This window comes from Peromyscus eremicus, unplaced genomic scaffold (assembly GCF_949786415.1).
Source record: "Peromyscus eremicus unplaced genomic scaffold, PerEre_H2_v1 PerEre#2#chr22_unloc_1, whole genome shotgun sequence".
Taxonomy (NCBI): Eukaryota; Metazoa; Chordata; class Mammalia; order Rodentia; family Cricetidae; genus Peromyscus; species Peromyscus eremicus.
This window is the reverse complement of record NW_026734286.1, coordinates 6892033-6917610: the sequence shown is the minus strand read 5'-3', so window position 1 is coordinate 6917610 and position 25578 is coordinate 6892033. Positions and strand designations below refer to the sequence as shown.

Genomic DNA, 25578 nt, shown 5'->3' with positions numbered 1-25578 from the left:
GCTTACTGGCACCTGCCGGCGGCCTGTGGCGGCCGACAGGTGCAGGGTCCCGTGGACAGGCAGCAAGGACGCTGGCTCAAAGGCGCCGGCGACCAGGGAATGTCCTCTCTCCGGGGCCTTTGTGCTTGGCCTTCGGCAGGGCTGAGGCTGGTTCTGTGGTCCCGTGGGCGGTGTGTGTGTGTGTGTGTGTGTGTGTGTGTGTGTGTGTGTGTGTGTGTGCTGTGTGCACCTGTGTGCACGTGCACATGGGCAGCTGGTGCTAAGTATCTCCGTGTGCCAAGCTGGGGTACTGGCCAGCCGCAGCTTGTAGGCTCGGGACCCCAAGGACCCGCCTGCCTCAGGGGAGCCTGGAGAAGGGGCCGGGGCCCATCGCCAGCAACGGGCTGGGAGGGTTTGAAGCAGGTGGGAGCTGCCACCACCAGCAAGGCGACAGAACCTCAGGGTGGGCCTTCCCAAGTCTCAGGATGAGGGGCCCAGGGCTGGGAGAGTGGGGAGGAGGGTCCTCCCTGGAGGAACGTTAGTGTTTCTAGAGCACCTTGGCGTTAGGCCGCTGCCACAATGTGCAGGCAGCCAGTGTGCAGGCGCGGTCACTGAGGCAGGGGCACCAGCACCTGCACATAGCTGAGCGGGAAGAAGCCCGACTGGCCGTGCAGCATCCCCTCGTACCAGTTCTCATCGATCTGGTTGGTGAGTGTGATGAGGTCACCCTCTCGGAAGCCCAGCTCGCCATCGTTCTCGGGCTCAAAGTCATACAGCGCCTTGCAGCTTGGCTGGTCCAGGGGTGCTGGGATTGGGGTAGGGGTGTCAGGGCACAGCAGATAGGCCAACGGCCAGGGTGCGTGGAGGTCAGCTCTACTTTGACACTCTGGACCATGGGGTGATCCCAAGTGAGCAACCTGCAGCAGCTGGGGGGGCGGGGATGCAGTCCCTCTCTCCCTCTCTCCCCCCAAAGGACAGCAGCCACAGTGACGATGACTTTCACCCCTAGATACTCACGCATACTCCTGCTAGGTGTCCTGGCAGGCTTGTCTGCTGATCTGAATGATGAGGAAGCTGTTTGTGGAGGAGAGCAGGTGTGAGTGGGTGGACTGGCCCCGTTCCAGCCCGGACACCTTCCATGGATGGGGCTTTGCTACCTGTGATCTTGGGTGCTGGGGCGCAGGGGAATCCCCCATTGGGCTGTTCCGGCTCTCCAAGGTCGAAGGGCTCTCGTGGCCGGGGCTTGAACTCCCGCCTGGGCCGTGAGGAGGCTTCCCGCACCCTGCGGGAATGGAAGGCCCAGAGCTCCCACATCTCTCTTCTCTCACCCTGTTGTTTCTGTAGCTGTCCCAGGGCAAGGGCTATCCCTAACCTAAGTCCCTCCATCTCAAGTATCCACAGAGGCTGCCCCTGGACACCCAGGGAGCTGCCACCTGACTTAAGCAGGCAAAGGATGTGGACTTGAGCAGCTGGCCCAGCTAACTCCTTGTGTTCTCATCTTCTGGCTCAGGCCACCACGGCCATCTCCCATAGGGCTCCGCTCCTTCCTGGGACTTCACTGCTACTAACACACACAGCTCCAAGGACCCTTCACTGACACAACCCAGTATCAGGCCACTGCTGGAACCTGTGCTTGGCCCGGCAGGTTGGGTGCACTGTCCGTGCTTGCCAGCAGAGGGCACACAGCAGCCACAGGAACTGCGGGAGGTGGAGGGGAGCCACCACTCACCTCCGCTTCAGCTTGTCGGCCAGCTCCTCCAGGATCTGTACTGCCTGCCGGTGGTAGTCCAGCTGGGCATCCACCAGGGCCGAAAGCTGGCTCACTTGCTCAATCTGCGGACAGGAAAAGGGCCAAATGACGTGACTGCGCATCCACCCTGGAGGCTCAGCACCCTGACCTGGGAGGGCGGCCCCTCATTCTAGTGGAATGGTATCCTGGGTCCTCGGCCCTCCTGACACGCACATCAGTCTCCAGGAGGTTGTGCATGCTGGTCTCTGCCACCTCCTTGGACTCCTCAAACTTCTCCAGGGCCTGGCGTAGCTCCTCATCAGGGATCTTGCCTTGTCGCTTCTTCTTGTAGTCAAAGTCCAGGCGGCGGCCCTCCAGCTTCTTCAGGTGGTGCTGTGGGTACAGACACGTGATGGAGCGGCACAGCTGCATGGGGGCACCCTCCCCACCTACCCAGGGACCCAGGGACGGGGTGGCACCTGGATCTCCTTCAGGTCCTTGTCACACAGATTCTGCAGCGGGTCAATGAAATTCTGTTTGACTTCGATGTCCAGCGAGTCCTTCACCTCGGCCAGGCGCTTCATGGATTCACCTGCGTCCAGCAGGGCATCACCTGCAGGGAGGGGAGGCCATCACAGGCAGGGTTCCCCACTCCTGAGTGGCACATGTGCCAAGGCAGCCCAGAATACTGGACACGGCTGCCCTGCCCACCCGGCCCCTCAGCGGCCCCTCACCGAAATTGGACTCTCCTCCCAGCTCCTTGCCATGGCGGACCATGCACTCGCCCAGCAGGCCCTCCGACTGCGGGTAGCCAGGGTTCTTCACTTGGCCCCGAATCTTGGATACGGTGTTTAGCATTGTCAGCTTGGCTCGTGAGGCTGCAAAGGAACAGACGGCCCAGGTGGGACCCACAGGCTCCTTTCCACATCATCTGTCCTGAAACACACCCTGGACCAGGACCACATATCCTGCGCGGGCGAGGTGACGGGGTGGGGTGGGGTGTCTTCCCATGCCTCCCCACCCAGGGCCTGGCAGCTCACAGAAGAGGGGACCAATCCCACATGTCCCTTCCCTCAGGCCTCCTCAGGAAGAAGTGTCACGGGCACAGCAGTCTATGGTCTCCACCGCCTCCCATCTCCAGCTCCTGTTCCCTGCCTCACCCTTGCCTGGGAAGACCTGGCCCCACTGCACCCCAGCCCAGCAAGTCAGCAGAAGGGACCCTTGTGTGTGGAGGCGAGCAGAGGCTGGGAGGGCCATGGTCACCACTTCAGGGTGACCTACCTGGGTTGGGCTGCAGGTACTCGATGGTTCTGACCAGCACCTCTGCCACGGCCTTGCTGGTGACATCCACCTTCTGCGAAGAGAGCCAGTGTTGGAGCATCGGACACTGAGGCAGAACGGTGCAGGCCCCTTTGTCCTCCAGCAGCTGTGTGGACCGTGCCTGGGACCCCTACCTTTTCCATCTCTTTGAAGTCATCGTCCAGCTTGGTCCCCTCGGCCCCGCCAACCTTCTCGCTGACCAGCTGTTCGGACAGAAGGAGGGAGGCATGTGAGGGCACAGAAGGGATACCTGCTGTGCCTGCCAACGATGCAGCCTCTGGGGCAGACAGGCAGACGGGTATCTGAATGAGACCCGGAGAAGCCGACAGTGCCGGGGTGTGCTGTGACTCAGCCCAGCACCCTGTGGGGACTGTCCCACCTTTCACAGTTCTGGGGTTGACCCTGTCACTTTGGCAGAGGCAAAGCAGGCCCCACACCAGCTCGTACCCTGTGTCCTGTGTACCTGAGTCCTTGGTGCTTGCCACTGTGACACACCTGATAAGGATGGCCCCTCAAAGAAGCCAGAACTTGACTCACAAACCACACCTTAAAGTCAGAAGCCTGGACTTGAGAGCCTGGGGCAGGGTGGACAGAGCTGGTTGCCCTGTGCTGGACCTGAGTACATGGCAGAGAGCCAAGTCCCTGCGTCACTATCTGGATGTGGAACAGTGTGTGTCACCCCTCTGGGACACAAGGCCTCATGTTCCCCTAGTCTGCCTACCACAGCCATCCTCACGCATCACATCTAAGCCCCTGGGACCCACGAGCAGGGCAGCCGATGCCCAGTTCACCCCCACATGGAGTGCATGCACACCCCATATGCAGAACAGCAGGCTGGCCTTCTGAGAGAAGGATGCCAGTGAGACTTTCATGGGCCATGGTCTTAGTGTCCCCGACTCTGAGCTGTTGCCTGATGTGGGTAAGGGTTTTGCAAGGGCCATGTGGTACCTCACACCACAGGCAGAGGCAGTAAGGACTTTGTAGAGTGACCTAGGAGGAAGTGACCGAAGACATCAGGAAGTGGGGAGGCTGCAGAAGCACCAGAAGTGACCTCCCAGGCCTGTGCCTGTGAGTAGCCGCCCACAGCACTCTGAAGAAGGCCACTGTGCTCTCCGGCCTGCCCACTGAACAGGGCTGCTCCTGGGGCTCCCCAGAGCCTCTCTCAGAGGAGAGCACAGGGCTCGCCCCATTGGCTATTTCCTTTGGGTATTCCCAGGGAGCCCCACTGGCTTTCACCGGCTGGTTTCGCTTCTCCAGGCTGAGCAGAGGCAGGATGTCACCCACCATGGGGCCCGGCTCTTCTGGTAAATGCAGAGAAGGCAGGGCCACAGCTTCCGGGGGACACCACCTGGGCCTGGGGACCTGGAGTCTCAAGGAGAGCAGTGAGGTAGGAAGAGGGGAGCCCGGAGCACACCAGGCTGCTCTCTTAATGCTCTCATCTCCTGTGACCTGTGATTTGGAGGTCCAGCCTCCCCAAGGCCCAAGAGCTTCACTGGGGCCCCACATCGCTGGCCACCACACATGCCACCAAGAAGCTAAACCCTCACACTCGGGGCCCTTTGCAGAAGGACCATCAGTGCCCTCCCTAGCTCATGGGCACACAGGAAAAGTGGGAGGAACAGACACCTCCTCCACCTGCACTCCAGAGCCAGAAGGCGGGGTGCAGCGTCTGTTCACAAGTCCGGGGACCCACCATAGCTGCCCATAGCACAGCGGGGGTTGCATGGTGGCATGCAGACACCTAGGTTCTTGGCAGAGAGCCACCAGCCCTGTGGGAGGTTACCACCCCTGCCAAGAGCTGCCTTGCTGCAGTCACCTTGGGGGGCAAACTAGGTACACTACCAGGGACCTTGGCCCAAGGCAGCGTGCCCCAAGAGTGCTCCAATTCTCTGGCCACCCCTGCTGGGTCTGCCTGGCAGAGCCTCTGTTGACAGGGCCACCTGTAAACTAGGCACCTGGGTTGTGGGCAAGCACAAAGGGGAGACGGGCCTCCCAACAGGATCACAGAGAGAGACTGGGGTGCCCCTGGGTAGAGCTCTTGCCCCAAGCACGAGATCCCTAGCTCTGCATCAGCACTGCCAAACAGCATGTGGCTGCCTGGGGCAGAGGAGCCATGAGGGAAGAGACAGGATATGTGACAGAGAAGCTGGGCAGTGAGGGTTCTGGGAGGAGCTGACACCCTGCCCAGCCTGGCCACCACCCTGGGATGGTCATATTCCTTTTTCATAATAAGGAAAGGTGACTTAGTGGCCACAGGAGGTTCAGTCTGAGCAACAAAGACAGTGACACAAAAGGGGAGGGTGGGTACGGAGCAGCGGGCTCCATGCTGCACCCAGTCACAGTCACCCAGGGAGCCACACTCGGCCCGCTGTCCACCATCAACTGTGGTGTGAGACCTGTCTGCGGATGGCCACGCTGTCCGGTGGACCCAAGCATCCAGCCTCATACACAGCAGCTAACAGCTCCTGCTGCTGCTCCTTGGCACAACCCTCAACCGGGGGCTCAGCCTGTTCTTGGAGGGACCTGGCCCACAACTGAGAACTGCCTGGAGAGTCTGGGGCAAGCTGATGTAGGTGGGGGTCCTCCTGCAGGCGCACTGGGACACTCTCAAGGACCTAACATTTGTCAGAGGCTCACCTGCCTCAGTTTACCAGCAGCAGCACCATGATAGGCACAGCATCCACAGGACGCTGGGAGCCTGTGTTGGCCCAGAGAGCACAGCCTGCCAGTGGGGTGGGGTGGGGGTGTCGGCACGAGTGTGGACAGGACAGAGGGTAGAGAGGCTATGAGGTTAGGGAGGTGTGTGAGTGCCGTGCCAGGTCCCTAGTAGTCACCAGTTCACAGATGAGAGAGGGAGCGCATGCAGCCCAGCCTTCTGTCCTTGCTACAGGCAGACTCTGTGTCCCCAATTGGGGACCTCAGGGCTGGGGTAGCCTGAGCCTGGAGAGTCACAGCCACGCTTCTTTCTCAGTTTCCACCCCAGACTTCCCTGCTGAGCAGAGCTGCGGAGCCCCATACACCCAAGCCTGACCTAGCCCATGCCTGATGCCTCGCTCCTGGTGGGGAGCAGTCAAGGATGGAGCAGGCCCACTGAGCAGCATACTGGGCTCTCCAGAAAGGAGGTAAGTATTGCTGACAGGGCCCCAACTCAAGTGTCCTCCCCAGTCAGGAGCCCCCAGCTCCCCAGAGGCTTCACCACAGGGTGAAGGCCAGAACCCAGCTTCTTGGGTAAGGCTCATCTGTAAACTGCTCTGAGTCCCCTGTCTACACGCTAACATAGAAGGGGACAGGCTAGAGAGATGGCTCAGCGGTTAAGAGTACTGGCTGCTCTTTCAGAGGACCTGGGTTCAACTCCCAGCACCTACATGGCAGCTCACAACTGTCTATAACTCCAAGATCTGACACCTGTACACAGACACACAAACACCAGTGTACATAAAATAAAAATAAATGTTTAAAAAAATGAATTAAAAGGGGAGAGAACATGCAGGAAGGTGGCCAGCTGCTTCACCATGAAGGATCCTGGTCCCTGGAGCTAGCTGCACGTCGTGGGGCCAGATCCAGGTCTGCACTGCTCTGAACAGCAATACGAGGATGTGGGTGAGCAGATGTGGGTGAGCAGGGTGTCAACAGGAGCCACCACTGTGCCCAGGGAGACATCACAGGCCCTTAGCACACATCCCGGGCTCTCATAAATATTTGGAAATTTGCTGATTGTGCAAGCCACTGCCTCCTTTTGTGACAGCAGGCATGAAGGAACTTCCTCTGGCCGACCAGGAAGCCCTGCGCGGTGTGCTGCCAGGGCGCACGGTGCTTCCCCAGAGCAGCCTTGGTGAGAGGCGGTGGCGCCTGCGCTCACTCAGCTCTCCCGGTGGGAACCCTAAGCAGGTGTCCCTGTGACCAGACTGGGCCCCTGGGGGCACACATGGAGGAGGCAGCCCTTTGTAGTGGGCTGAGGTTCATGTGGCTCTCAGAGCTGACGGTGTCACCAAGACACGGGCTGCAGCAGATGCTCCAGGTCTCTCATGACGCCCCAGACTCGGGGACAAGCCAGCTCGACAAGGGCTTCTTTCCTGACATGGCCAAAAGTCAGACACCTGAGGCCCTTCTCTGGGCCCTAGGTGGTCCCCGGACAGTGTGGGGTTTCAGTGTTGGCTGGACAGCAGGAATCTGCACCAGGCTCCACATAGCCTGGTCCACTGTCTGTCGCTTCCCGTTTGTCCCCCAAGCTTTTCCAGAGAGCACCCATGGGAAAGAGCTCAGCACACGGGCCGTCACCAGTGTGTTTGTTACCTTAGGGTGATGGTGGCCTGGGGCGGCCCTCACTGCCCCAGGCCTGGCACACAAGGACACTCACAGGCTCTGCTCTTCATGGGCAGAGTGGATGACACTGCACCCCACAGCCCCTTCCCTTGCTGCCCTGGGAGCTGAGGGCAAAAACCTAAGGTCAGCTGAGGTGGGTGACACCTTGGAGCCTTAGGCCACAAGGCGGGGAGGAGGCGGGCTCACCCCAGGCTGTACATCGTCAAAAGGCAGAAAGTAGGGGTGGTTTAGGGAGTCAAGGAGTCTCAGGCATCCTGGGGCTGCTCTCACTCTTCTGAGCTGGGGCTCCCTAATACCCTGGGAGCCCCCCATGGCGTGAACGGTACTGGCTACCCCTGTGTGCACCTGGCAGTGCCTGTCCTGGGACCCACTACCCGGGTGGCTCTTGGCCTGGTCCATTTAGCTTCTCATCTGTCGGGTGAGACAGGAGGACTGTGCCTTACATGCTGGGAAAATCAACTTCAGATGAAAACTTATAAAAGGAAAGAAAACCCAAGCCACAAACAAATGAGGCCCCAGTCCCCAGAGGCCCACGGGGCATCTGAAGGACACAGTCCCAGGGCTGCTGCTCAACTGAGGGGTGGCCCAGCCTGGCTCCACACATGCCTGAGAATGAGGAAAGGTTTCCTGGATGCAGGGCTGGGAAGTGGCACTCAGCGGCCACTGCGTACCTCTGGGAGCCTGGGCTAGCTCTCAGGTGTCAGTCCCGATGCCCGGGCTAGCTCTCAGGTGTCAGTCCCAATGGAAGTCTTGAACTCCCTTATGGAGGAAAAATGGGGGGACAGATCTAAGGGCCCCGAGCCCCTACCCTTCCTATCCCTCCAGCTCCGAGGAGCTGTAGTCGTGGGGTCCAGGCTGCTTGTCACTGGTCTCCCTCAGCAGGTGGGGCTCTGCACCCACCCGCTTCAGTTGTTTTCTGTCTGAAAGGCCTCCCTGGAAACCCCAGGCCAGGTGGATTGTCTGCTGGAATCCACCCTGCATGCATGCAGCCCTGTCTGCTGCACACTTGGTGGCCTTGGAAGCAGCAGGAGTTGGGGCTGTGGTCCAGTTCCCAGCACTCTGCCTCAGCCTGGTCACAGTCACCTCCCCAACCATGGCAGAAGGTTCTGGAAAGTCTGAGAAAGCTAGGAGACTCTTTTCCGCACCCTTGGGACCTGGATGGGGGTGGGGGGAATGAGGTGGGGTGTGTCACAGGACACAAAAGAGGAAATGATAGGTTTCTTTGAAGGACGTGAGGGATGGCTCAAACCCTGCAGGGCTCCAAGATGACTGCTCAGCCTCCTGAGGCTGCAGTCTGCACCTGTCACAGCAGACTTGGGTAATAAGTGACAGACACACGGACAGGTCAGGGAGACCAGGTTCTGCAATCCAGAGTGGCCTGGCACAAGGTGGGATGAGCGAGGGCAGTAACTGGCACTCCCATTGCTGGGGTCTGCTGAACAGTCTGCAGATGCTGGGTTAGAAGCCACCGTCCCCTGAGATGACCAGCAGAGGCCATGAGCACTGGGTATTTCTTGAGATAATACTTATTGAGATAATAAACAAATGAACAGCCTCACCCTCAGTGTGTCAATGCCAAGTCACCACAGGTGTGCCCACAAGGTCTTGTGACAGGTGACAGGAAGAAGCCTCTGCTTGGGAGCCTGTCCCTCAGAGGCGGGAAGAAAGCCCCAGGGCTGGTAAGGACAGCACTCTCCTGGCATCGCAGAGGCCCTGTAGTTCCATCCTCAGTACCCAAAACAAAGATTAAACCTCAAACCCAGTCAGTCCCCCTGCCTTAGTTTCCTCACCTGTAATGCTGGTGAGCAGCACCTCAGCAGCCGCTGCCCCACAGGGGCCACTCCTAAGGGTGGGAGGCTCCAGGGAGACCCTTTTCTAAGGAGAATGGTGGGCACACCTGTCATTCCAGCACTCAGGTGGGAACCAGGAGGATCAGGAGTTCAAGGTCAACTTCCCCTACACAGTGGGTTTGAAGCTAGGCTGTTTTAAGAAACCAAAGCAAGCCGGGTGGTGGTGGTGAACAAATTTAATTCCCGAACTTGGAAGGTAAAGGCAGGCGAATCTCTGTGAGTTCAAGGCCAACCTGGTCTAGAGAGTTAGTTCTAGGACAGCCAAGGCTACAGAGAGAAACCCTGTCTTGGAAAACAAAACAAAACAAAAAACAACAAAACAAGGCAGGACTTGGGACACAGCTCAGTGGCAGAGCACCTGACTCGCCTGGCCAAGGCTGTCTGATCGCCAACAGTGAGCCAAAAGACCAGACAATCTCAAGCATGGCCACGGTAACACGAACAAGGCACCCCAGGACTCAGTCAGTTCCAGGCACCCTGACCCACACCAGACACTGCCTACAAAACAATGAACCATGTTAAAAAGGAAGAGGAAGGAAAGCTCCCCGCCAGCTGCTGGGCCGTGTCCCTTGATACCCCTGTGCGGGCAGCCTGGTGCCCAGACCCTTCCTGAGAACCTACTTTCCCCTGCTCTGCCTAGGCAGTCTTGTCTGGGACACAGCCACCCTTAGGACACCGAGCTACTGTGGAGCCACAAGCTGATGGCTGCAGCACCCACTCCTAGCACTCATAGGACCCTTCGTCTTGAGTTTATGGAGTAAAATGCCCTCACCTCAAGTCTCCTGACCGCCTCCCCTTCTGTGTCACCAAGTGCTTCATGATGCCAAGTCTCAGCCCAGACGCAGGGAGGGACTGGCTGTGCGTGGGGACAAGTACACAGCATGGTGACGCTTGGGTGGCATCTGTGCTCACTGCCCTCTTCTTCCCACATCTGAATTCCAGTGGCCATGTGCTCTGTGAGTCACCCAGGCCTTCCTACTGATGCCACCCATCACTGGCCCTGGCAGTCACAGGAAGCACTGCACACATCTGGGATGCTTGCGTGCCCACCCACCAGCCCATCACTGGCCCGGTCAGTCACAGGAAGCACTGCACACATCTGGGATGCTTGCGTGCCCACCTACCAGCCCATCACTGGCCTGGTCAGTCACAGGAAGCACTGCACACATCTGGGATGCTGGCGTGCCCACCCACCAGCCCATCAATGGCCTGGTCAGTCACAGGAAGCACTGCACACATCTGGGATGATGGCGTGCCGACCCACCAGCCCATCACTGGCCCTGCCAGTCACAGGAAGCACTGCACACATCTGAGATGCTGGCGTGCTGACCCACCAGTCACAGGAGGCACTGCACACATCTGGGATGCTTGCGTGCCCACCCACCAGCCCATCAGGCTGACTCTGGCCAGTTAGAGATGCCCTGTCTAGGTGCTGCTGGTCACATGACAACTTCTTTTTTTAAAGGGGTTTTTTTTTTTTTGGCCAGGTTTTTCTGTGTAGCCCAGGCTGTCATGAAACTCACTCTGTAGACCAGGCTGGCCTTGAACTCACAGAAATCTACCTGCCTCTACCTCCAAGTGCTGGGATTAAAGGCATGCTCCACCTAGCTAACAACTATTATTTTTATCTGTGAGGTTCAGGAGGGAAAAACGACCTAAGCACACACCCTCCCAGCAGGTCCACAGGAGGCACTGTGCCAGGTTCGGAGCAAGGAGTGGGCAGGTGTATGGAAACAGGCAGAGAAGAGGAACACCGGTGGCCTGTCTGATAAGGGTGGGAGGAACCCAGCCAGTTCGCCAACATGCTCCTCTGGTGGCACAAGGCACCAGGCTCAGAGGTGCCCATCTATAGCCTGTGCCCTTGGACACAGTGAGCCCGTCGATGTAGGTAGGTGCTACTGAGAGTTATGGGGTACGGGACACCCTCAGTGCTAACCGCGCTGTGTTTTCTGAACAAACCTGAACATCCACCAGCTTCCTGAACGAACATGCAGCAGTGCCTATGACCAATGGCTTCTTCTCAGTGTCCAGGGGTCAAGTGTGCAGAGCTGAAGGTCGGCTCCGCAGAGCAGTCAATGAGCCAGGACCCCAAAGGGACCCTGTTGCTTTCAGTCAGTAATGGGGACAAGGGCTCAGGAGGCCGGCTTTCTTCTCTCACACGGAACTGACCATCCCTAAAGGCCCAAGTCCTGGGCCTGGTCTTCAGAGCAATGAGTGTGCCCTTGTCGGGGACAATGGGGTCCCTAAAGCAAAAAAGGCCAGCGGGCAGGAACTGGACCCCCACCTGAGCCAGGACAAACCTCTCTCGGGAAACAGTCTCTCTCAGGCACGTGGTTCCAGTGACTGAAAGCAGAGTGACCACGGCTCTCCGAGGAACGGCAGGCCAGATTCCACTCAACACATCCCCCAAGCCATCAGCACAGGGTCCTTGATTCGGGAAGACACTGGGATCCTTCACCCTAACTCACAGCACCACACCGGCATCTCAAGTTAAGTTTCTCTGGCCTGCAAAGCTTACAAACACTTCCTCACCCTAGTAGGGGACCTGAGAACGCGTGAGCACCTCACTAAAGAACCCGCCTAAAACGCGCACACACTGAAGCCCACGAGTGTGCAGGCTGCCATGTCACTTGGTGGGAGGCTTTGGGAGCTGGGACAAGACGACAGCATGGCAGCCTTTGTCCCACCAGGAACACAGGCACAGGTGCCAGCTCAGACCCCGATCCTGTGTGTGTGCTGATCTGGGTATGCAGGGGAACTAGAGCAGGAAGGTAGGTGTGCTGGGCAATGCAGAGGCTGGGTGACGGCTCAAAGTGATGGGCATGGCCATGGCCAAGCACAGGAGCATAATGGGTCTCTGTCTTCAACTCACGGTGATTCTCTTGCCTCTGCCTCCTGAGCACTAGGATCCCATGTTTGGGCTGACAGTCCTGGCTCTCAGAGCATAGGGCCAACCGTGTGCCTGGCAGCCTCCTGAGTTGTCTGCAGCTCCCAGGCACGGACAGTATGGCAGGTGGTTAAAACATCACCCTCCACAAGGGCTCAAACACGCAGCACCTGTGGCTCTAGGCCTGGATAGGGTCACACCGATGGACTGACTTGGTTATTTCCTGGGCCAGGATCACAGACACTGATCGGTCAGAGCAAGCAGGCGGGGCTCTCAGAGAAAGTCAGGGCACCTGTCCAAGGGGCCGGCCACATGATGACTATGTGCTGCCCCACTGCAAAAACAGAGAGACTCAGGTGTCTTCCACCTCTGCTAGGACAAAGGACAGACAGGAGAGTGACAGCACCCAAGCTCAGACAGTTCACCACAAAGCAGGTCTCCAAGCACCACATACAGATGACCCACATACATTGGGTTATCATCTGCCACCTCCCATTGACAGTGCCCCACACCATCTTGCTGTCCTGGGCAATAGGACTCATTCTAGATCTCGTCAGAAACACTGAGGAAGGGAGGTGGCCCCTGTGTCCCGCAGGCCTGGGGTGCACAGGCCCAGGGTAGTTCAGCTTGCCGCCTCACCAGGCTCTGCCACCAGCTGTTAGTGTGCACATGCACAGGCATGTAAGTGCTGCTGGTGAGGACGGAATGGAGCCCTTCCCCAAGGGCCTCAGGGAGCCCAACAGCAACGCCATCACATACTGTCCTGCTGAGAGCCAGCAGGGCTGGACTGCACTTGGCTATTGACATTGCTGGCCATGGTGGTGTCCGGCCACTCCCTCAGGCAGTCGCTAGGAGAAGCCACCGACTACCAACTCTCCTCCAGGCCCCTGCGACCTCGCTGCCCCCAAGTCCTGGCGTGACTACCAGTTGTCTTCTGCCCAAACCCAAACCTGCAGGACCCCAAACCTGCAGGACCCCAATTCCCCAAGATCATGGGGGCACGGTGGGGCTGGACACCAGGGAGTTAAGATGAAGCAGACAAGGGCCAGGCAACTCCCAGAGGAGGTGATGTGGCAAGAACATTATTCCCATGGTGATTCTTTTACAGCTACCTAGGGCCAAGAGAAACTTCTGAGTGGGTGTGACTGAGCTTTGCAGAGCGCTCAAACCCCCTCAGACCTGGGACACTCACTGTGGAGCAGGGAATTCACTCCACCAATCTCTCCCTAGTGTATCTCAAACTACAGTTACCCACTAATGGCAAGCAAAACCACCAAGATTCCCTTCCTGCCACGGAATCAGAGCCCCTGCCCATACAGGGACTAGGTAGGGCTCCACCCCAGGCCACTCCCCGACCCCCTCACTGGGAGATTCTAGGTGAAGGTTCTGCCAATATGTCACACCCTGGAAGAATCCACTAAAGGTAGATTTAAAATGGAGTTTTAAGCTGGACATGGTGGCGAACACCTGTGGCCTCAGCACTCGGGAAGCTGGGGCAGGACTGTCCGTTAGGCTGCATTAGAGTAAGAACGTCTCAAAAGTAAACAACTAAAGTGCTTCCTGTGAAGGGAAGGAGTCAGGCTGTGGAGCGAGGCCCCAGTGCTCCTACAGAGGGCTGCGTGAGTGCTGGCAGGCAGGCTGGGGAAAGGTGCTTGGAGTCCCACTCAGTGCTGGGATGAGGGTCACAGGTGTGGGAGGTAGGTGGCGAGGGAGTGGCTGGTGCCCAAGAATGGCTCACAGACAGAGCAGAGGCGGGGGTGGGGACTAGGGGGCAAGGTGGCCGGGAGTGACAGGTAGTGAGTGTGTCACAGCAGGTGGATGAGATGCACAGCAAGCCATCTGGACCCAGGAAGTCTGTCTCCCCAGGGGTGGTCTAACTCATGGAGACCTGAGCTGCGGTGTATGGAGACTGGTGTTTCCCAGCAGGGTGGTCTGGACCCTCCAGGGAGAAAGGCAGCCTGGTAGTCCTCAGCCTGCTCTGCTAGCTCTGGGTCATAGTTGGTGCTGTTACCCTACAGGTTCCTATGGCCCAGCCTAGAGCAACCTCTCTCCTGAGTACTGGAGGTGCATCCTAAGGCCAGAGGGCCATAGACAGGCTAATTCCTCTGTAAGACCAGTTAGACCTGCTCCTGGCCAAGTTTCAAACGACCCAGTTCCCTCAAGTGCTACCTGAGTCCAAGAAGTCAGGCCAGGGAAACTGTAGGAGGCCGCAGAGAGGTAGCCCCATTCTTAGCTTCGAGCAGGAGGCCACCTTGGTGGTGCCTTCATGATCAGCCTGTCAGCTGGTACCACACAGCAGGACATAGGGCTTGGCATGCCCCCCCGCCCCCCAGGAGCATGCCGAATAACAGCAGAGCACATTCGACACATTAGAGTGAGACCGAAGTGCCAGGGCTGCCCTCCAGCAAGCGCTGAGACGCCAGAAAGATAGACAGGGTAGACGGGAGGAGGGCAGAGGACCAGGCAGGGCGAGGTGCAAGAGGCACAATGCCACCAGAGAGAGGTGGGGCAAGCACAGCATAGCTTGGGCAGGGTGTGGGCAGAGCTGTGCAGACTGGTCTGATGGTATGTGGGACATCCACCACCAGTGTGACCCTGAAACTCTGGCAGAGATCTGAGAGGTCCATGGTGCTAGGGGACAACAGAGCCTGGACCCCAGAAGTCCTGGGGTCAGTCTGCTTTCTCTCTGACATGTCCTTTGCCCTTCAGCTGCTACACATAGTTCTGGGCAGTCCCCATGCAGGCCAGGCACCCAGATCAACATGCGCACAGTCTCCATTCATAGACTTGGTGACCCAGGACAAGGCAGCAGGAGCACCTGTCACCTGTATCACCCTGAAATGCTGAGTGTTTATGCTGGTTCTCAGGGGTCAGCCACTCCCCACATAACTCAGGGGGCTAACACTGAGGATCACCCAAAAGGGAAGGAACCCGCCTATGGGAGTCCACTAGAGAGGTCAGCCAGCAGGTGCTGAGTCAGGGCCTGGGAGGAAGCCACAGCTGTGTTCCCGCAGTGCTTGGGAAGTGTCCCGTGACCCCCAGGGGCTCAAATCAGCAGGTTTTCTAGGAGCTGAGCGGAAAAGGAAGATGAGGCATCCTGCGGACCTGCAGAGGGCAGGAAGAGGGAGCAGAGGGGTGCCCACCCAGGCAGCAGGGGTGGCCCCTGGCAGGGAGACGCTGAGCAGGGCAGCAGAGGACGGCAGAAGCTGCCGTCCTCCCTCTAGCTTTCCAGGGAGAGCTCCAGAGAGGACCAGACGGCGAAGACCATTGCACAGCCACACGTCCGTGACCCCAGCACAGGATCTGCGTTTGTTTTTAGTCTAGGCGATAGAATGAGGCCCCTCTCACCAACAAAAACTCAGAAGAATACAAGTAAGTAAACAAATGAGATAGCTCAGTTGGTACAGTGCCCGCCACATCGATTCTCAGCTCCCATAGGAAAAGCTGGCTGTGATGAACTGGCAACTCCAGTATTGCTGGACATGGGGACCCCTGGCCAGCTAGACTAGTCTTAGTAGTGAGTCCCAGGTCCCAGTGGTGGATGGCACCTGAGGGACAACACCTGAGGTTGACCCCTGCCCTCCCCCACAATAAATAAATAAAAAAGCCCTGGGTTAGAGCTGAGGGTGCCAAACCTGGGCCTGGTTCCACTCCCCCCAACAGCTGCCTGCTGTGGCCTCTCAAATCCTACCAGGGAAGCAGGTTGTGGAGGGGCGGAGAGGATGCAGCTGTGTCCCAGGTCCCCTGGTCAAAGGCTGTGCTTGATGGAGGGGAATGGGCATATATGAGCACACACGTGCACACATGTATATATACTGCATGCACACACATGTAACAGAGGCCGCTCTGCAAGGGCCCAGACTGAACAACAGGGAGGAAGGGATGGGTACTAACAAGTGAGGTGGGACATAGGTCGCTTGGACACCACGTCCCTAATGAGACGGGTGATAAACAAGATGTGACAGTCCCCATCTTCCTGGCACAGTTGCCTGATGTGATGCCCTGGGCTGGAGCTGCCCAGGCTGTCTAGGTATAGTGGGGTGGCCTAGCACACCCATATAAACGATTAGCTGGGGCACTGTGTTGGGAGCCCAAGGCTCTGACTCAGGTGGACTTTCAGCTCACAGATTAAACGTGGCCTCATGTGGAGGAAATCAAAGTGAGGTCTGGAGTGTCTGTCGCTGAGTGCCCATCTGCAGGGGGCCTTGGGTTCCACCTCCAAACAGAGAGAGAACAGTCACTGAGTCCCAAGTGTGCCACCCCTCCTAGCCTTCAATCTCATGGGAAGTAACAACTTTTCCACCGTGTGTGTGTGTGTGTGTGTGTGTGTGTGTGTGTGTGTGTAGGGGTGGGGCGCACCAAGCACACTTGCCTGGTACTCCACAGCCATGCACACAGTCACACAGTTGGCAATTATCTACCTATGTCAGATCAACCAATCTTTCTTTTCAAACTCTCCCTTTCTCTCAGGCAAAAAAGGGGTTGTGGGGGTGGGGTGAGGTCTGCATTCCAGGCAGCCACGAGCAACATCCTTAGTTACACTCCATCTCCAGGCCGTCACAGAGTGACCAGGAAGCCAGCCAGCTCAGGCTAACAGTGAAGACACCCAAACAAACTTCTGAGCCACAGACTTCCATCTGCACCCAGACTTCCTCAGAACCCTCAGCCTTACACACACACCAGGGGGAGGAGACGGCGGGGGACCACAGCTAAGGGACCTGGGCTGCCCGAGCCACTGTCCCTCCACTTCCCACCTGTAGGAAGCGAAACTACCAACTTCCCTCAACACCCAAGTTCACCACCCACAGGCTTGGCTGGGTGACGAGCTGTGGGCCTGTGAAGCTCGTACCAACGGGACCAGAGCCATGCTCTTACCTGCTGGAGCTCACCTGCCCATCCTGGCTTCTAGCTCCATCCATACCTTGCCTTGGAACCCCTGAATTTCTTTCCACAACCAGCCATTTCTGACTGTCAATAATGTGGGCTGAGGATTCTTCTATCTTTTTTGAGACAGGGTCTCATGTAGCCCAAGCTGGCCTCAAACATACTACGTAGCTGAACTCCTGATCCTCCTGCCTCAACCTCCAGATGACAGGTGTGGGCCCCTACAGAGGAGTTATATAGAGTTGGGGATGGAGCCCAGGGTTTCCTTACAAGCTAGGTGAGTGTTCTACCCACTGAGCCCCAGCCTCTCTCCTGCTGACTCTCACTATGTAGCCCAGGCTGGCCCAGAACCCACAGGGAATTACAAGCATGTTCTGCCACACCTGGCTTGTGGCTTCCCTTTCTGACAAGAAAGGATATTCTGGGGACTCAGGAGATGACCAGAGAGGTGTTACTTAGTAGAGAAAAGGAACACAGGAGAGGGACCCAACTGGGCAAACTCCTGCAGGAGGCCGGGCTGCGTGCCATCTGTGTGCAGCTCTTTAGAGCTGGCTCAGACTCCTGGGCACAGCAGTCATTCTTTGGGACAGGGCCCTGGAATGTCAAAACAGTAAACTGATCCTCGGCTAAGCTGGACTTTCCAGGTTTACAGGCAGGTTGGATGGTGGCCCTCTAAGAGGCAAAGTCTGGTGGCTGCCCCTGTGGGTCTCTCCAGCAGTGCCTTCTGGGAATCAGCAGGAGAGGGGCCTCCAGAGACTTCTCCTTCTGAGGGACCTGGGGCCACAGGGATTTAAACAGGAAGACAGCCTCAGGCTCAGGCTGGCATCACATCCCAAGGAGCTCAGGCACAGAGCCTGGCTATTGTACTTCCTGCATGGGTACAACCCACTCAACTCCATCCAGGGGTGTGCACTGCAACACTCAACATCCCTGCACTTCCTTCTTTATTCCTTCCCAGCCCCACTCCCCCCCCCCCCCCACTCCCCGCCCAACACTAGCCTCCCTCCAAGGTCTACAGATAGAGCCCAGATGTCTTTATCCTTAGGGAACTGCTGGGGTCATTCCTTTCAGCCTCTGTGAGAGCAAGCACCAGCTGCCTGCGCCCTCTGCCTGGGCCTCTCCAGACCGTGGGGAGAGTCCTTCCCACAGGCACAGCCCAAGCAATTCCTCACACTGTTGCTCATCTCTCTGTGGAATCCACTTGCGCCAGCTCCACCCAGGATTCTCAGCCTGCACTGCACAGCCACAGGATTAGCACATCTGGGGCTTCATGGGCAAAACCAGGGCAACAGACTGTGTTCGCGGGGCTCCCTGCACACAGCCATGACTTGCACGCCTAAGCACATACCCCTGGAACTCACTGTGTAGACCAGGCTAGCCTTACATGGTACCCAGGGCTTCCTGCATGGTAGGCAAGCACCCTACCAACAGAGCTACACACCCAGATCGTCTGCTGTTGTCCTGAGACATAGACACGTTCTTACTCTGTAGCTCAGCTTGCCCTGAACTTACAGCTAAAATCCTGCCACAGCCTATCAGACAGTGAGGCCACAAGCTAAGCCGACAAGCCTAGGCCCTGTCCTGTTCTCTGAATTTTGAGAGCTATTCAGGAGTTCTAGAAGAAGAGCAGAGCTGCTCCAACATCCTTGACTGGGGACAGGCCTCTGAGCTGAGATTGGCAACAGCAGGGATCACAGAGCGAAGACAGCCTTATACAGACACACCAACCTTGACCCTGATGACCTTTGGAGTGACAGGAGTGCTGGCTAAGTGTTTCACTTGGAAACAGATCTCACTAAGTTTCTGGAACTCACTTGGCCACGAACTTTTGATCCTCCTGCCTCAGAAACCTGGGTAACACCCAGTGTGGGGTTACAGACCTTCCAGGCTCTCCAGCAATGTCCCAGGTAAAATGCATATCAAGCTGGGGCCATAGCTCAGGGTAGAACGTTTACTACTGTGGGTGAGGTCCTGGGTTCCATCCCCAGCACACATACACATGCACACAGATAAAGGGGCGGGGGGGGGGGGGGGGAGGCAGAAGAAAAGAAACCCAAAACAGACAAATGGAAAACTCACAGTCATGAACTTGGCAATCCACTTCTGGGGAATTTATTTTACAAAACCAACCTCACTAGTGAGGCTTGGTGGCAACTGTTTGTAACTCAGCACCATGATTCGGAGACGGGGATAATGAATATGAGGCCACTTTGGCCTCAGATTGGGACAGAGAGAATACAAGAGTTTGTTCAAGAGGAAGCCTGGGACACATAACCGAGTCACAGCATTCGGAGGCTGAGGGAGTCTGAGGGAGCAGGCTCACAGTGCCCAGGAGTTCAAGGCAATATAAGACCTTCAATACATACATGAAGTCAAGTTTGAACTGTGGCATCCTGTGATCCCAACACCCAGGAGGCAGAGACAGGAGGAAATTCTGGGCTAGCCTGGACTATGAAGCAAAACCTTGTTTCAAAAAGCAACCAAAAGTTCCAGAGGGATGTTACATTACTGAGCATTGGAAGACATCTGTTGTCAAGATGAATGGAGCTCCTGCCATGGGGTGGGGTTTAATGATGCAACAGACCCCAGGATGCCCACCCTGGAGAACTAACTCCTGAATGTCAGCACAGCCAGAATGCAGAATTTCAGTTCAGATTCACAATCCAAGAAGCACTGACCCCAAACCACCAAGTACCCAGGAATCCACAGTCTGGTACAGCCCTATCAATGTATCTTTCAAAGAAACACATGTGTTTTGGAAATAGGACACAAAGCCTGTGACATTTTGTAACTGGAGAAGCCTGGAAAATTACTTCTCACTGTCTCTTTTCAACTTGGCACAGTGTCTACCAGAGATTTTTCTTTTTTATTTCGTTTTTTTGAGACAGGGTCTCCTTATGTAACCCTGGCTGGCCTCAAACTCTGAGATCTGCTTGCTTGCCTCTGCCTCCAGAGTGCTGGGACTAAAGATGTGTACCACCTGGCGTGTGATTTTGGTTTTTTTTGTTTGTTTGTTTTTGCAATCCATCTTAGAGACACCGAAGAAAAAGGGAGGGGAAAATAATTTTTCTAAGCCCTGTGTGGACTTGGTAAATGTATCAAGATTTTTTTTGTTTTGGAAGACAACCTAGATGCACATTTTCTGTGGCCTCAGGCTATGTGGTGAGAGTCCCGGATGCTCACAGCCTGGAAACCTGGGTTCTCGTCTTCCACCCCGGAGTCCCGGGGATAGAACTCGGGTCGTGAGGCTTGGCGGCAAGCCCCTCGCGGCGGAGCCCTGCCGCCGGCCCTCCAGAGCTTTTGGAGAGCCGCCTAGACGCGCACACCCCGTAGCCCTGCACAGCCCGGGGACCCGATTTCCCCTTCCCTGCCAGCCCTGGAGGAGGCAGCTCGGCTCGCCGCGGTCCTCCGAGCCAGGCCCAAGCCCCGATCGCCCGGCCGCGCCTCACCTGGCTCGCCTTGTAGAACTGCTTCTTCAGCCCCGCTACCGACATGCCGCCGCCCGCCGTCGGGCCTCCCGCCCGGACTCAGGTTTCCGCCGGCGCCGCCGAACCGACCTCCTTCCTCCGCGCGCGAGTCGGCGCCGCCTCCGCCAAAGCAGCTCGCCAGCTCTGCGTGCCCGCCCGGGAGACACCTTGGCCCGCTACCGCGCACGCGCGGCCGGGATATTACATGGCAACCGCACACTTCCGGTGCCGCCCCCACCTCCCCTCACCGTCCCCCCCCCACCCACGCGGCATCCGCGCGCCCCCGCGCGCGCTCGGCCCCTCTGCGCGTACGCGCCCTCTGCAGGCCGGAGAGCGCATTGCGGCGGGAAGGTAGGCAAAAACCCGCCCCCACCAAGGAGATGAGGGGGCGCCTAGAGAGGGCAGAGGGGGCTGCAGCTCCCTCTACAGCCGAGGAGGTGGTATAAAGTCGAAGTCAGTTTTTAATTAGTGTGTGCGTGGGAAAGGGGGAGCGGCGTTTGCATGCCGGTGAGCGCGTCTGGAGGTCAGAGGTCCGCTGCTGCGATAGTCCGGTCTCGCCTTCCACCATGTGAATCGCAGGGATCGAACTCATGTCTTCAAGGTTGGCTGCAAGCACTTTACCCACCCCCATATCTCGGGCCTTAAGGAAAGATTCCTGACAGAGTGCACGGCTATCCCGGAACGCTGGAACTCATAATAAATAAAATAGAGAATAAAATGAAAACAAGACAAAGTAAAGAAAATTGAAATCTCTTAGGGGCTAGAGGAATGGATGGCTTGCTGCCTTGGCAGAGGACGGGAGTTCGGTTCTCCACAACCACATCAGGCTGCTTCAGCTCCAGATCCGCCCTCTCCTGGTCTCGGGCAACTGCGCTCAAGTCCGCAGGATCACAAGTATACCCATAACTTAAAAAACGAATACAAAATCATTTTTTAAAAATGAAAATAAGCCGGGCGGTGGTGACACGCACCTTAACCCCAGCACTCGGGAGGCAGAGCCAGTTGGATCTCTGTGAGTTCGAGGCCAGCCTGGTCTACAGAGCGAGATCCAGGACAAGCACCAAAACTACACAGAGAAACCCTGCCTCGAAAAAATTAAAATAAATAAATAAAATAACATAAAAAAAAAACTCAAGCTAGAGTGTCCCCAGTTTAGAAATGGTGTCTTCATTTCTCTTCCCGTAGCTGTGATTCAATGCTCTGACAACAAATACCAAACTCAGAAGAAAACAAAAACGCTTGGTCAAAAGCACCGAAACGAGGAACGGTACACTGCGGGTGGACTGTCACCTCCTTGACGAAACCTCCCCAGACTGACACATGTACCTTAACCCTTAAATCATCCGTTACAGATTTCAAAAGGTGTATAGGATATGCCAGGTGTGGCAGCGCACACCTTTAATCCCAGCGCTTGAGAAGCAGGGCAGGCGGATCTTTCAGTTCGAGGCCAGCCTGGTCTACATAACCAGTTACACACCAGTCTAGCATGACTTGGAGATTAGTAATAAATGGGGGCGATGAGTAAACAGATCCTAAGGCAGGAACAGGAAAATGTTTAGGGTGAAAGAATTTAAAAAATCTGGTGTTGAAATTGCTGACCAGTTTGGGATATTTCACGAAGCCAAGAGTTTCCGGCAGTTTCCAAGTGACTCAACAGAATGCAGTGCAGTAGATCAAAAGAACATGCATGTGTCATCCTTATTGCTCATGATTAAAGGAGCCTTCATAGTTTGGATTATGAATTGTTTTGTTTTTATTTTTAGAGACAGCTTCCCATATAGCACAAGCTGGCCTTGAATTCCTGACCCTCTTGCCTCACCTCCCTAGTGCTACAATGACAGGCCTATGACACCATGTCTGCTTTCCAAAACATGCGTGCGTGCGTGTGCGCATGCGTGCGTGTGCGTGTGCGTGTGTGTGTGTGTGTGTGTGTGTGTGTGCAACTGGAGACTACAGCCAGAGATTCCTAGCATGCCAGCAACCCACAGATTCATACAAGAATGTTCTTTAATATGTGTTTTGAGATGGAGCGCAGGCTAGCCTCAAACTTCAGCCTGCCTTGGCCTTTAACTCAGATCTTCCTCCCTTCACCTCCCAAGTGCAGGGTTGACAGGGGTACAACTGTAGGATCGGCTCCACGAGAACTGCACGATTCAATCAAATTCTTTTTTTCATTTTTATTTATTTATTTATTTCTATTATCAGCTTGATACGGTACAATTTTTTTTTTATAATTTATTTTAACTTTATTTTATGTGCATTAGTGTGAAGGTGTCAGATCCCAGGGAACTGGAATTACAGACAGTTGTGAGCTGCCATGTAGGATGCTGGGAATTGAACCTGGGTCCTCTGGAAGAGCAGCCAGGGCTCTCAACCATTGAGCCATCCCTCCAGCCCCTGATATGGTACAAATTCTTATCCTAATAGTGAAATGTTTCACTGAGGCTTGCCCAGTGATTGAGTAATACCAAAACTTATTATAAGCCACCGTCATCCTAGCGTCCCCCGTGCTGTGTAGCCTCCCTGGTTCTGTCGGTTGCAGTCTATCAATCAAATTCTACTTCTGTGGCCAGTCAAAGATTGGATGAGGTCCTTGACACTAGAGCAGTCCTTATCTTCCCTGAGCTTATGACCAAAAAGCAATACATACCATTAATTTCTTAGCCAAATAACCCACTTACTAGCCACAACTTCAAGAAAAGAGCTGTTGTGGGCACTGGGCTGTTTGCAGGTTATGGAGGCAAAGGTTTCTTCCTCATCTAACAGATGAAAAGTTTGGAAACTGGTTGGTGGATGCCAGGCCAGCAAGCAGCATTGTGAGACCCTGTCTTAAGGAAGGAAGGAAGGAAGGAAGGAAGGAAGGAAGGAAGGAAGGAAGGAAGGAGAGAGAGAAAGAAAGATGAAGGCAATTAATAATTTTTTTGATAGATTGTATCACCGGCTGCCCTGGAACAGGCTATGAAGACCTGGATGTCCTCCAACCCACAGAGGTCCACCTGCCTCTGCCTCACAAATACTAGGATTAAAAGCTCATACCACCAGACTCAATGATTTATTTTTTTTTAAATTAATATATCTTTAAAGTAATTCACACTAAAAAAGTTTTTCACAATTTAAAAAAGTAATTTATAATTTTACAACAGAAAATTCTACTTAACTCAAAATTAAAGCAAATCGTAGTTTTTAAGAAAGCAGTTCATATTTCAGAAAAGTAACTCATAATTTTTAAAAAAAAGTAGTTTATAGTTAAAAAGGGAAGTAATTCATGAATTAAGAATAAAAGGATGTAATCCCCAAATTTAACTGCAGTAGCTACTTTCAACCAATCACTACCTAGGACGAACTCACTTCAGATTCCTCTTGTAATCCATAATCACAAATTGTCACTGGCGCCGATCGTGACGTAACCGTCCCGCCCCCTTCACGCATATCCGCCAATAAAAGGGAGGAAGCTTAAATTGACATTTCTTAGGACCACTAGAAACGCGTCACTCCACAGCCACTCAAGAACCGCCCGAAAGGAGCCCGCCTCCTTCCACCTCCCGCGGGATTTTCGGGCACACAAGCCACAGTTCTCGCGAGGATGCGCCGAGCGCCCCTCTTTTCCTGAGGCAGGACTGTCACGTGGCGTGTCCTCGTCCAATCGGCGCGCGGGCCGCGGAGGCTGCCGCGGTTCCCGCCAAATACGAGCGCGGCGGCCGCGGCGGCAGCAGTGGTGGCACCGGCGGGAGGCGGAGAGCGCACCGGGGCCGCCCGACTGAACCCTGAGCCGCCGCCGCCGCGATGCTGGAGGAGCCGGACGCCGCGACGCCGCGAGCAGCAGGTGGGTGAAGCTGCGGCCTGAAGGAGCGGGTTCGCGCCCGGGTGGCCCGGGGACCGAGACGCGGAGACGCGAGGGCTCCCCAAAGGGAAACTGAGGCCCCAGCGAGGGGGAAGAGTCAGCTTTGCAGGCCCCCGAAGGCTCTGTGTGGTCCAAACAGCTAGGACCTGGTAGCAGATGGGAAACAGGCCGGGTCGTCTTTGATGGATCCTGAATGCATCAGTGTCCTCTTGTAGCAGGTGGGGAAACTGAGGCCAAGGAGTGGGTAGAGTCAATTGTGCAAGTTACTAAAAGTGCGTTTGTGAATTCCCGAGCGGACCGGACCTTTGCAGTGGGTGAGGAAACAGGCCTGTGGTCACTTGAGCTCTGGACACCAGAGTATCAGCTGTACGGCACAGGGCAAGCCCAGGATGATGGAGGGTGCGGGTGGCAAGCATGACCAGGAGGCCCTCTTTTTTGAGTGTGGTGTGGCCCTGCGGGGTGCGTATTAGAGTCTTTGTAGCATACGGCAGGCTTCCCTAAATGTGGGGTGCCTAGTCGCCCTGCTTGACTCTGAATTGTATTCCCAGCGGTTGTGTGAGTTGAATGACTGAAGGACTGGAAGGGACAGGGGCCATCCTGATGAGCTAAGATTTCACCAATTGAGCACCACTTGGGACACTTAGGACGGTCCCTTCTGGGTACATTTATACCAGTCTGCAAGCTTGGACGTGAGTTGGGGTGGGTGGGTGGGTGGGCAATTTTAGGAATGGAGAGCAGAGTCCTCTATCTCCATCCACTTCTAGGGTAATGCCGCCCCCGTCCTACAGTTCTGACCACCAAAGATATGCACCCCCGCCACACACACACACACACACACACACACACACACACACACACACACACACAGGCGGGTATCCCAGAAAGGCTGGAACTGTTGCCCTGACTGGCTTGGGATTTTATGAAGACATGATTAATATTCTTAAAACTGCCTGGACTATCTTGGAGCATCGTTTTTATTTAACCAAGGCAGAACGTTTAAAACCAACACTATTGGTAATAAAGACAAGTTGGGTGTGGTAGTTCATACCTGCAGTTACAACATCCTAGAAGCTGAGGCAGGAGGATGATGAGTTCCAGGTTGATCTGGCCTCTCACCATCTGAATTCTATCGTAAGAAGGAGAGAATTGATTCCACAAACCTCCCCCCCTCCAGCAAATTAATTAAAATGTAATAAAAATTTTAAAGAAAAGATGCCTTTCAGAAAAAAAAAAATCCATATTTTTTGGCAATAGGAAACAAGGTAATGTTACCTTTCTTCCATTGAAATAAGAAGGAG

The 25578-nt window shown here is 55.7% G+C and overlaps 2 protein-coding genes across 2 annotated transcripts in view; one reads left to right on the top strand and one right to left on the bottom strand.

Moving 5' to 3' along the window:
* Positions 1-227: 227 nt before the first annotated feature.
* Sh3gl1 (SH3 domain containing GRB2 like 1, endophilin A2) lies at positions 228-20641 on the bottom strand. Its single transcript, XM_059252012.1, has 10 exons — positions 20422-20641; positions 3163-3231; positions 2990-3062; positions 2443-2586; positions 2188-2321; positions 1943-2101; positions 1709-1812; positions 1137-1261; positions 997-1053; positions 228-784 (listed from the first exon to the last, which is right to left on the bottom strand). Exons 1-10 carry the CDS (start codon positions 20464-20466, stop codon positions 588-590), a joined length of 1107 nt encoding a protein of 368 aa, XP_059107995.1. The 5' UTR covers positions 20467-20641; the 3' UTR covers positions 228-587.
* Positions 20642-24071: 3430 nt separating this feature from the next.
* The window catches only part of Chaf1a (chromatin assembly factor 1 subunit A), a 28816-nt gene continuing 27309 nt past the window's right edge, over positions 24072-25578 (top strand). Inside the window, exon 1 of the mRNA XM_059251870.1 lies at positions 24072-24262. Coding sequence (XP_059107853.1) covers positions 24223-24262 — 40 coding nt within the window. The 5' untranslated portion in view covers positions 24072-24222. The remainder of the gene's footprint in view (positions 24263-25578) is intronic.

What these genes read in the sequence shown, in the direction of transcription:
- Sh3gl1 (XM_059252012.1), bottom strand. Translation starts at nt 20,466, where the DNA reads ATGTCGGTAGCGGGGCTGAAGAAGCAGTTCTACAAGGCGAGCCAG. An exon ending in GGGAGGAGAGTCCAATTTCG is followed by an intron (nt 2,322 to 2,442) that starts GTGAGGGGCCGC and finishes CCCTCCCTGCAG; the next exon opens with GTGATGCCCTGCTGGACGCA. An exon ending in CCCAGCACCCAAGATCACAG is followed by an intron (nt 1,054 to 1,136) that starts GTAGCAAAGCCC and finishes CTCCACAAACAG; the next exon opens with CTTCCTCATCATTCAGATCA.